This window comes from Brassica oleracea, chromosome C3 (assembly GCF_000695525.1).
Source record: "Brassica oleracea var. oleracea cultivar TO1000 chromosome C3, BOL, whole genome shotgun sequence".
Lineage (NCBI taxonomy): Eukaryota > Viridiplantae > Streptophyta > Magnoliopsida > Brassicales > Brassicaceae > Brassica > Brassica oleracea.
Window position 1 is genome coordinate 11,290,316 of NC_027750.1, and position 12,149 is coordinate 11,302,464.

General features: G+C 36.5%; 3 protein-coding genes and 1 non-coding gene across 4 annotated transcripts in view; 1 reads left to right on the forward strand and 3 right to left on the reverse strand.

The window, feature by feature from the left end:
- Positions 1 to 3,826: 3,826 nt before the first annotated feature.
- On the reverse strand, positions 3,827 to 4,360 carry LOC106333974 (auxin-induced protein 15A-like). Its single transcript, XM_013772351.1, has one exon. The coding sequence runs from the start codon at positions 4,343 to 4,345 to the stop codon at positions 3,962 to 3,964; it is 384 nt and encodes a 127-aa protein (XP_013627805.1). The 5' UTR covers positions 4,346 to 4,360; the 3' UTR covers positions 3,827 to 3,961.
- Positions 4,361 to 7,064: 2,704 nt separating this feature from the next.
- On the reverse strand, positions 7,065 to 9,156 carry LOC106328891 (1-(5-phosphoribosyl)-5-[(5-phosphoribosylamino)methylideneamino] imidazole-4-carboxamide isomerase, chloroplastic). The gene is made up of 7 exons (XM_013767430.1): positions 8,798 to 9,156; positions 8,519 to 8,729; positions 8,317 to 8,402; positions 8,064 to 8,165; positions 7,849 to 7,982; positions 7,705 to 7,753; positions 7,065 to 7,423 (listed from the first exon to the last, which is right to left on the reverse strand). Exons 1-7 carry the CDS (start codon positions 8,954 to 8,956, stop codon positions 7,238 to 7,240), a joined length of 927 nt encoding a protein of 308 aa, XP_013622884.1. The 5' UTR covers positions 8,957 to 9,156; the 3' UTR covers positions 7,065 to 7,237.
- Positions 9,157 to 9,252: 96 nt separating this feature from the next.
- On the reverse strand, positions 9,253 to 9,336 carry TRNAY-GUA. The gene is given in 2 exon segments: positions 9,253 to 9,288; positions 9,300 to 9,336. It is a non-coding gene; the product is annotated as a tRNA-Tyr (tRNA).
- A 2,214-nt stretch (positions 9,337 to 11,550) lies between these two features.
- The window catches only part of LOC106331957 (CAAX prenyl protease 2), a 2,024-nt gene continuing 1,425 nt past the window's right edge, over positions 11,551 to 12,149 (forward strand). The window contains exons 1-2 of the mRNA XM_013770400.1: positions 11,551 to 11,865; positions 12,042 to 12,101. Coding sequence (XP_013625854.1) covers positions 11,653 to 11,865; positions 12,042 to 12,101 — 273 coding nt within the window. The 5' untranslated portion in view covers positions 11,551 to 11,652. The remainder of the gene's footprint in view (positions 11,866 to 12,041; positions 12,102 to 12,149) is intronic.

Consider the following 12,149-nt stretch of genomic DNA (forward strand, 5'->3'; position numbering starts at 1 on the left):
AACTCACTCCTCCAGGAACACCACGATGGAATGGTGTGTCCGAAGAGAGAAATCAAACTTTATTAGATATGGTTCGGTCTATGATGAGTCATACAGATTTTCCACCAATTTTTTGGAGATACGCTCTAGAAACGTTTGCGTTTACGCTAAATAGATGTCCATCAAAATCAGTTGAGAAGACACCATATGAGATGTGGACTGGAAAAGTTCTAAATCTTTCTTTTCTGAAAATTTGAGGTTCTAATACTTATGTCAAACATATGTTTACTGATAAGCTTGGACCTAAATCTGATGAATGCTACTTCATTGGTTGTCCTAAAGAAACCAAAGGTTATTACTTTTACTACCCCACCGAGAACAAAGTGTTTGTTGCTCATAGTGGTGTTTTTCTTGAGAGAGAATTTCTTTCTAAGAAGAACAGTGGGAGTAAAGTACAACTCGAAGAAGTTCAAGAAACACATGAGATGGTTTCATCATATTAGGAAGATGATCAATTAGATTTACGAAGTCGTAGAAGCGACACTTGTGGAACCTGAAGTGCGTAGGTCCGAAAGGAAATGTCACGAACCTGATAGATATGAGGTTTGGGTGACGGATCATCATGATCTATTGAGAGTGATGAACCTACGTCCTTTGAGGAAGCTATGATGGGCCCTGGCTCCAATATATTGCTTGAAGCAAGTATCTCGGAGTTGGAATCTTCGTTTTAATGAGGCAATCAAAGAGTTTGATTTCATTAGAAATAAAGAAGAACCTTGTGTTTACAAGAAGACTAGTGGGAGCACAGTTTTCTTTGGTGTTGTATGTAGATGACATACTTTGAGGTTGTTTCTTAATGAAAGACATGGAAAATGATACATATATCCTTGGAATAAGAATCTATAGAGATAGATTAAATAAGACTATTAGATTATGTCAAGATACTTATATAGATAAGGTCTTACATAGATTCAAGATGCATGATTCCAAGAAAGGTTTTTTGCCAATGTCTCACGGCATAACTCTTTGCAAGACTCAGTGTCCTTTGACACAAGATGAACGAGAGCGCATGAGTAACCCATATGCTTCTGCTAAATGATTTATCATGTATGCCATAATCTGTACTCGTCCAGATGTTGCATGTGCTTTGAGCATGACGAGTCGATACCAATCTGATCCAGGTGAAAGTCACTTGACAACAGTCATGAATATCCTCAAGTATTTGAGAAATACTAAGGATAAATTCTTGGTCTATGGAGGAATTTATGAGCTTGTTGTAAGCGGTTACAGCGATGCCAATTTTTCAAAATGACAAAAGTGATTTTCGATCACGAGTTGGTTTCATCTTTTGTCTTAATGGAGAGTGGTGGGTTGGAAGAGTTCCAAGCAAAGCACCATAGTATAGTCTCAATGGATGCAAATATTGTTGATCCATTGACCAAGCCTCTTCCACGGCCTAAGTATGAGAGTCATACTGCAGCCATGGGTATTAAGTATCTTAAGATGTGATCTTGATTTTAGTGGGAGGCTTTTTGTTTATGATATGATGTTCATATTGATATACATTTGATTATGTATTCAAACAAATGAAATTGCTTCAAATTTATTTGATTATTGGATAATTAAATAAATGTCCCAAAATAATTTATATCATTCTTATAGGTCAAGTATGTGACTTGATCATGAAACTCTATAAGTGAAAGATGCTATAAATTATTGAGGTCCCTAGTCAAGGTTGTTAACGTGGGGCATTAATAACCATGAATGGCTAGTATGTGAGGTGATTGATGACTAAGTTTCATGGAGTCATTCAATATGTGGTATTGAAGTCAATCACATGGATATGTGTAAGAGAACACATGATCGGACTGACCCGCTATGAAAACTCTACAAGATTGTTATATGAGTGTCATAAGAGTTTCTCATTACGACTATAGAGTATAGTCCTTAGACCTGAGTTCGTCATGATTCATTACTTGTGGATTAGTTCACTTTGACCTTGTCAAACGTTAGCCGCAATTGGTGATTATAAAAAAGTAATTAATATATAATAAAAATAATGATTTTATTAAATTTAATATTACCCGCGGGTCCCGCGGGTTACCCGCAAATCTCAGCGGAGTGGATGCGGATATATCATTTTTTCTTCGAAGGTCATGCGGGTCGAAATTTTGAGTTAAAAAAAAAATAGTCGACCCGCATGTTGGCGGGTTGACCAGCGAACCCAGCTCTACCTGAAACATACAAATTGACTGACTAACTGGTTGTTACTTACCATATGCTCAAACAAACTTTACTGGACTGAGTACTTTGTTTAGCTTAACTAGACCCCCTCGTTTCACCATAATATGAATGCAAACTGCATCAACTATCTGAGATTAAGTTGTGACCATCTCACTTTCCATAATTTAATCCCAGATTCAGACAATTTCAGCATTTCCCATTATACACTTCCAACATAGAAATGCTATAAAGGATCATCAAGAATCAGAAAGGCCAACTTTTTTTTGTACCTTATCAAAAGTGAAAACCCCATCAATGTGCTTCCCGGCTATGTTTTGGGAGACGACAACTTCTCTTTGCAAATCATTACAAGTGAGAACCTGAGGAGGGTTGTTCCTCAATTCATCATCGCTAAATGGCCTGAACCCAAAAATTCAGGAGAAAGAAAACAGTGTCAGTGTACCCAAAACCTAATTCAAAATTGGACATAAATCAACGTTTCTTCACTACTACTGATCTGAGTAGTTTACCACTTTGCTCTTTTTGATTATACACGCTGACGATGACAAATTACTATACAGCCCGTTTAAGGCCCATATAAGTATAATTTATGTAACTAATATAGATTTGTGATTTGAACAATCTCTACACTCTACGACCGATTTGTGACTATGTGGCCTCGGAATATATCCAGTACTACTACTACAGTAATCCCCTTCCCCCTCGGCTAGTAGTAGTACTGGATATATTCCTCTTGCTTGGGTCAGTTTTTCATAAAGTTCCAAGATTTGAGATTATTATAGAAATTAGAAGATGTGATATGTTGTTATTCGATACAGGGAGTGATGGACCAGTAACTTTAAAATAAACATTCATTTTTGACAAGATGTTTAGAAGAAGATAAACAAATAAAATGTAGCATATCATGTTAATAGCTAACTTGTTATCCTCAAAACGATTACAAAAGAGGCTAGATTAGTTGATTTGCTAGTGACTATCACTTCTGGTAATGAATGTTTTTCTATTGGTCAAATTATAGCTAGTTAGACAATTAATGGTATTTTGTTTATAAAATGTATAAAACAAATGTTTTTTTAATTTGTTTTCACACCTCCAAAGCATCAAATAAAAAGAAATGGAGAGAGTAGATGTTAAAAAAAAACTTAATTGCTCTCTCTCTCTCTCTCTCTCTCTCTCTCTCTCTCTCTCTCTCTCTCTCATTATAAGATAGGCAAACAAAACCCACCTCCTTTTGTAATTGCGCTCCCTCATTACCTTCTTACTTCTTAGTGACACATAAGTCGCAGTCTGTCGACGTTTTGAGATAAAGCTCTGACTCAACTCACCAACATGTCTTCACGCAAACATCCAAACATGTTCCAAGCATAAAGCGACCGAACATTCTAAAAGAATAAGGAAAAAGATAGGGAGCCCAAGAAATAGTTAAGCCATAGATAATATAATGTAACCGATGCCTAAATATCAATGGTCCAAAAAGCGATATGCTTTAGTTATGCGTTTTATATAAGATTACCGTTTAGGTGGGAGTTTAAATTAGAAAAATTATTTTTGAAACATCGTTTAGATTGTGACTAATTGCCGTCTAAACGGAGGCATATGCATTGGTACCACATACCAATTTTTAGAACATTGGTAAATACAAATTCCACAAGAAAAAAAAAGATTCACACCACGCAACAAAGGGGTGTTAATCACTACAACACTTAATATTTATCAAAACGATAAGGAAAAAATTAAGTCAAAGAAACTCCTCGACAAAATCGCCGAACTTGAAATTTCCATTACAAGACTCGATGGCGTTAACGACGTCTTGAAAAACGGACAGGCTACATGGGACGACCAACATAACCTTCTGATCCAAACAGTGGAACTCGTCATGTGACTTGTCTAGGAGCATCCTGAACAAAGGGTGGTTCAAATAGCTTGTCGGTACCACGCGTCTCGCGCGCTCTTCCCCTACATACACCGCAAACGTTCCCGTAGGCGTCTTAGTCGCCGCGATGTCCGCTTCACTGATCAGGAGAGACTCGTTATGAGTTGACTCGGAGCCGCCTTCTCTTGTGTTGATGCTCTTCATTTTCTTGGCTAAGTTCTTGAAGGAAGCTATTCTTTTTCCCATCATTTTCTTTTTTCTATTTTTTCAAGTTATTAAGATTGAGAAGATGAAGAAGAATAAGAAGATGGATGGTGATTATATACCAAGGTTAGATGTATAATATAATAAAAAAACGAGAACCGGAGAGCTTTTGACTTTATTTATTTTATTTATTTTATTTATTTCGATACTTTTTGTCTTTGTTGACTTGGAATAGTGGGGAGCATTTCTTGGCGGAGAGGATAGTTACAAAAATAAAAGTGCATACATCTCGTCGCAAATCATGGTTACGTGATACATGCAATACGTCTTTGGAGTTTGTAAATGAATAAATATAGCACCCTTTTTACTTTTTACGCAAGCGGTAGTTCATCACGGAGGTTCATATTAGTACATATGGATATGGTCCGTGACAATTAATTTAAAGTATAAAACGTCATGCTCTATTTAGGATAGGCCCCCTATAATCAACGAGATGATTGCTTGTAGTTGTATCACAAAAAGAAAACTCTTAATTAATGATTTTCTGATGACCATATATTTAAGTTTCAAATAAGGAGTTGGTGATCATCTAATGCATTATTGGCTATAAACATAACTATAAAACGAATATTAATTACATAAATTGAGGGAAATAAAAGTATGGTGACATAAACTCTAGTATTTTTTACGTGATGTTGATATATGTGCATGTGCATCTAACAATGGTCATTTAGTATTCTGTAGTGGGTAAGATGTCATAAGTATTGCCGTACGATAGTGTGTACAAGACTTGTATATTTTGATGATGTTTATTAATATGCGAGTCGAATTCATCTAATAGAATGTTAACATATGTGCAGGGGTTTATATAAACAGGAGATAATTCAAAATGTCAAGTGTTAGAGTGGTTGTGTAAAATGAAAATTATTTCGTAATTATCAAATCTCTATTAAAATAGTTTATAAGAACGAGAAATTAGATGATTTGTAGAATTTGTATAGATGCAGAATAATGATTTTCAAGACGGCTCTTTAAGCTGGCTAATGTACAACGAGAGCCTATAACGACATCTAGTTGTTAGTTGTTACCATGATCTGTTTATAACCTATTAACATTAGTTGTTAATTATTGTTATCCTGCTTTTTTAATTCATATTCTTGATGACCATTGTGGTCAGCATGAAGAATAAAACAAAAGTGATCAAACTTTATGTCCAATTTTTAAAACGGTTGTAAGTTCTATTTTTGTTATTATAACTTCTTATCTTTTAGTTATTGGCCAGTTCATGATTAGATTGAAAATGCTCAGCACCAACCTCCTACACTAGGTTTAGAAATGATAACACAAAGTAGGTACGTGAAAGAAGAATTTAAGAAATATCATTGAATTTGTATATCTTATACATATATCAAACTGATTATTCATACTTAAATAATATTTATCTTAGAATAATACCATCATCTACTATGATCGCGTATGTAATCAAAGATAATGTCTTTGTACGCATTGTTATCGTTTTGATTGACAAAGAAAGGATAGAAAAGCTTTTATTTGAATTATAAAATGAATTACATATTTTTCTACGAAAACAACTATTTATGGTGACTTTTTTTTCCTGTCGATTCGATTTTAGATAAACTGATCAAATTTGGTGGATTATACAGTAATTTTTTGAGAACTGATTTATTTTCGTCTTTTGTATGATTGGTTTGAAAGTTTAAGCATAATTTATATTCATAGAATTCACAATGACAATGCGATCATATATATATAGTTTGAACACTTCCCCATCTCCAAAGGCACACCCTAAAGGCAATGCTTTAATCGTCTACAATAGATATGCTAATGCAACATTATATTAATAACAACATTGTATTAACTAACCTACTACGATAACTATATCTTTTCTGTTTTATTCAACGATAATTCTTCATTTGTCGTGGAAAAACAAATGTAGGAGAGGCAACAATGGTAACACAAGGATGGTTTGAAGCGGGAAAGTGTCGAGAAGTACTAGTGGAAAACTAGAAATAAGTGGAAGAATCATTGGACCATACTGGACCACCATACTTTAGACTTTATCCATAGTCAAAGGTGTAGAGCTTCTCGAAGTTCTTCTAGTGGCCCTCCCCCATTAAACTCAAGTGATCTACTTAAAGAAATTTGTGGACTATGGTTTTTTTTTTTTTTTTTTTTTTTTTTTTTTTTTTTTAAAAAAAAAAATTTGATCTCTAATTTTTTTTTTTAACGACTATGGTGTTTTCCTTTACTTAATTCTGTCACTTTGAGTCTTTGACTTTAATTTTCTCTACTTCCCAATATGTTTGGGTTTGAATACACATTTATTTTCGCCCCTTTCTTTGACCATATGTTTTTGCTTCTTAGCCAGCTAGATTCTGCTCTCTATGTTTGTGTAAAACTTGATCAGAAATGGTTTAATATACAAAGAAGCGACTACAAGTATATTAGTACCAATCGTCTTTAAAAGTTAAACTAATTTACTTGGTAACAGGGCCGTCTTTGCCAACAAATTTTAAGTGATTTTATGTGTGTATATATATCATCCAAATTTTATACTATAATTATTTTGGATCTTATTAACTAAATTTGAGGACGGACCCTACCTAGCAAGATATGACTGGATAATCACATGGATAACAGAAGAATGTTTTGCACTCGCTTAATACCAGTGGTTGCTAGATTATCCACGAGACTGAGACAAGGTTTTACATTTTTGAATTATACTTTGATGAATCATTCTCTGAGGTTGTAAAGAGTAAAGTTTCTACATAAGTAAAAGATCACAAAAGTTATCAGCATATTATTATGTTTCAGTTATAAAATGGAAGAAGAGAAGCGAACATGCAACAGTTACTCTTTTGAGATGATATTCGCTTTTATTTAAACACATCGAAATCGAAAAAATGTGGTGGGACTTTAGTGGAGTGTTGAGGCGGGTTCTGCTTGCTTGTGATGCCAAGCCACAACGTCTTTGTAAGGTAGATTTCCCCCAAAAATGTCCAAGGCACTTCCTACCGTCACATCCACACGTCCCTTTCCAGCTTCTCTGATCCTCTCTACATCATCCATCACCGTCACACCTCCCGCATACGTTACTGGAATCTGTCAAGGGCCAAAAATTACATCTGAGATCCAGAATCTAACGCTAAAAAAGATAGTACAATTTTGCAATCAAGTATAATAACCAGTCTATCTCTCTCTCTCTTACGGAAGCATGACCACCACATTTTCTGGTTATATACCAGTTTAATAAAACATTTAAAGCATCACAAGTTTGCTGATAAACATTTAAAAATCCAAGTGATATCACTTTGACGGGATCCACCACATTATAGAGCCTAAACCGATTACTCTACAAAGAAAATTGTGTGAGTGTTACTAACCGGAGAATAGTTGCCAAGCAATGCTACAAGCTCTTCATCAATCCCTAGCCTTTTGGGAGAGAACATGTATTAGGAGGATCAGTACATAATCTAACTTCAACTCAAAACGAATCCACTCTAAGACACTGAAAGCAAAAAGCTTACTTCTTTCCTTCAACATCAACACCATGCACCAGAAACTCATCTGCAAACCCTCCAAGAAACTCCATTGATTTCTCATCCACCAAGACATCGCTGAACTTCTGCCATCTATCAGTAACGATTGCGTATCTTCCATCCTGCGCAGAATAGATATTTTAATGACAAGATACTTAACAAAAATGATCCAACTGAAGAAAAAAAACAGGTCAGAGAATCACCTTCTTTCTGCAGCTAAGGTCTAATATCAATCTTTCCTTCCCAACAATCTTCACAAGATCTTTCAGTCTTTCAAGATCAAGCTTCCCATTGTTAAACACATACTGAAAACAATCAACACAAAACATGACTACTACTACTAACCAATGTTCTAAAAATTGGTCTAAGCGTTAAATAGGACCAAAATGAAACTATTTTTTTGAACACTGCTACTAACAAAAAGACAGTATGATAACAGATTCAAAAGAGCTATACCGAAGTGACAATGACATGACTTGCTCCCTCCTCTATATAACTCAAGCAATTCTCTGAATTGATTCCACCTCCAACTTGCAAACCGCCTAGAAGTCATCGTCTTGTAATTATCATTACACACGACACAATGAATTAAATGTGACAGTAAGACCAAAAACACAATCACAGTTTTCACACCACAAAAGGGCATTAATTTACTTACCGGGATAAGCATGTAATGCTCCAAAAGCAGCAGCTTGGCTTAAAGGGTCAGCTCCAAGCATGATCACGTGCCCTCCCGTGAGCCCATCTTCTTTGTACATCTTCGCATACTCTTCCGCGGACTTGTCCGATTCGAAGTTGGTAACGAGGACTGACCCGTCTTCCTCCTTCAAGTCACTTAGAGTGGATCCAACTATTTGTTTCACTTTCCCCTTCAAAAGACACATGCAGAGAGTAAGGATTCAGCTTTCGAGCTTGAAATTCAATTCGATTTCGATACCTTGTGGATGTCGATGCAAGGTCGGAACTGAACGGCGGATATGACCTGTACTCCCGAGGGTCTGGAGAAATTGAGATGCTTTTTCGATGGAGAGATTCGCTTTTTGTTGAACAGAGAGATTCCACCATTGGAGTAGAGTTGAGAGCTGAAAGTTCTCATCTTTGGATGCTTACTGCAATCGGTTCAATTCTCGTTTTCTAGGGTTTAAAAACCGGTTTAATTCTCGGTTTGTTAGAGAGATAGTAAACCGAAGGCTTTAATTTTACAAGAGGATAGGAAAGGAAAGAGCAAAAAGCTCTTAAGTTTGATATGGCTTCTTATCTGTTCAGGGAGATGAAGGAGAAAGTCTGTGAACTGAAATTCGGTTAGCTTCAACATCTTATGTCCAAAGTTATATCTTTAACCAACGAGATTTTTGAGAAACAAAAATAAATTTGGAAAAGCAAAAAGTAAAATCCGACCTGCCGGAATCGAACCAGCGACCTAAAGATTACAGCAACTACTACAGTCTTCCGCTCTACCAACTGAGCTAAGGTCGGACACTGACGGTAATGCCTATTATATATTTATATATTATAACATTATGTTCATTCTGGGCCATTTCTCTGCGACTAAACGTTACAATTCAGTCTGGGCCCTTGACAGTATACAGAAAAATCAGTTAGTCCACAGAACTACTATTATTTTTTGCTTTGCTTACCCAAATGAACGAACTTGTTTCGAACTGTATAGCTTTTGATCACTATCAGTTACCTACACCTTATTTTCTACCAGACATTCCACGTTATATTGCTAACATATAGGCTGATAATTTATACTACTTCACGCTTACCAATCATCCGCAATATTTTTTTTTTTTTTTTTGTCATCTGATAGATTAATATTAACTTGAAACTAAGAGTACACAAAACCAACAAAGATTTGCAACCTTTTTGGAGCCAAAAGCCGGCAAGGTGATAGGCACCACCCATAAACTAGACTAAAGAAAGAAGTAAAAGTTGAGGAATAGCACGGTGGAGATACACGATAAACTGTAGGAAAAGAGAAGCTAAACCGAGCCGGAAGAAGAGATGAAAGTGAAAGCGATGCATGTCTAATTATTTGAATTTGAAATATGACCTCCACGAGCATAATCACCAGAGGGAAACGCTCCAACACCACACAAAAAACTGCTTCATCAACAAGAAGCCACAAGAGAAACATATCTTCAAACCGAGTAGCCAAAGAAATCGATGGTAGGCAATGAACTACTCAAAGACTGCACGCAATTGAGCTAATGCTCCACATCCCCTTACCAAGAAATCCGGAAAACCCGTTGGGTTCAAACCAAGGGACTGCACAACTTCCACACCCCGAAACTTCACCAACTGAAGTCAACTCAAACAAGAACAAAGGTCTAACCACGTGGACTTACCAATGATAAAAGCAATGAGAAACAGCCGCCTCAAGAAAGGCCAAGCATAACCCACTTCAAGAGCAGATATAACCACACGAGAGCCCCGGTAATGACGTCTTCCAACGGAACCACAGACCAAACAAACTCCACAAGACCAAAGACAACTGAAACTCCTCCTTCCAACAACCTTAAAGCAGAGTCCTCTACACTCTTTCAAGTTGTCTCCACATGGAAATCTCAACCTGAAACTCCACAAGAACGCCCCTCAAGCGACGACCTTGATGCAGAACCGAACTTATATCGAGAGGATTTGGACAAAGAGCTACAACAAGACACACACATCTACAAACTACCCGAGACTGAGAACTTTCGAAACGCCAAAACGAAGTCGAAAGGGCAGGAAACACACGAAAGACAGCCACTGATATACCTGAGCTCCGCCTCACAAGATCCGATGGAAGAAGTACCACCCCACATCAGAGTCGGTATAACCTGCACCGCACACCAAAAAAAACTACGGATCGAGACAAGGCAGTCCAAGCAACCTACAGGATGAAATCGAAGAAGAATCCCAAATCCAAGACTCCCATGACTCTCAAAAGCTTCATCTCAGTCAGACTAAACCAGAAAACTAGACTAAAGACCTCCTCACGGCACCGACGAAGCTCGCCGGAGACCAGAGGAGATGAGAACAAGGATCGCTTTTTTTGTCTCCTGCATGCGGCGGCTTTATCATTCGCAATACATATTACTATTTTGTAGCAATCAAAAGATTTACACAGAAATTTGAGAAATCCATGAATCTCTTTGATCGATTCATACTATCCCAATGTTATGAGGAAGAGAATGATCTGATCAAGCTAAAACTCCTTTAGTTTAAAGCAATTTACATCCGAAAGAGTATGAGTTGAGTAGAAAACCAATAAAAAAACAGGAGAGTAACTGCAGTTTTAAGGGCATCTCCATCATCGCTCCATAATTTACTTCAAAAATGAGTATGAACAAAAAAAAAAATTCTTCCATTTATAAAATAATCTTTTATTTTTGTTCATACTTTATGTCTCATTTCATTTTTGTAGTAAATTATGGAATGTACTTTTAAATTATCAACCAAGAAAGATAATAACTTGACCAATGACAATTAATGATTTACTAGATTCTTAACTAAATAAATACTATTAAGTAGCTTATTAACTAGAACTTTTTAGTTTGAATTTAAGAAATTAAAGTTTTTTTTTTTAAATAACTATCTTGGTTTATTGCATAAACTGTTATATAAATTTTAGAAGGCCCATTGGGTTCTACGGACCCAATAACAAGCGATTAACGTGACACGATGTGATTGGCTAAAGACTCCTTCGTCAACCGCCGGGATTTTAATTCAACCAGCAAAGAAAAGCCGGTGACTTCCACATTTATCCGGTGCCGGAGCTCTCCTACTCATCACTACCTTCTGAACATGTCTTCCGACGGAGACAACAACATCTCGATGGCGGTAGCGGTGGCCTCCTGCGTCGCGATGGCACTATTCTACGTTTTGATCCTTTACGCTCCCACCGTGATTCTACGCCTCCCGTCGCCTTCTTCCTTCTCTGACTTCATGATTCGCCGATTCGTTTGCGCAGCCATCTCAACCGTCGTGTCTCTCGTCTTCACAGCTTATATACTCCCGGTAAGCTTCTAGTCAAAGACTAAAACTTTGAGCTATGCACACTAGTTATAAGAATCAGTGTAAAACTAAGAGATGTTTAAGATTAAAAGACTATGCTTTGTTTGGTACTATCCCTCACTAGTTTCCAAGAATCACTGAAAAGTCTCTAACTTTGTTTGCTTGAGAAATGTTAAAAGATAAAAAGCTGGGAGGCCTCTGTTATACTTGGAGTTTTTGGCATAAGGACAGATCATCTTGTAAGTTCCATCTTTAACCATGAAAAGGTGTTTTTTTTTTTTTTTTTT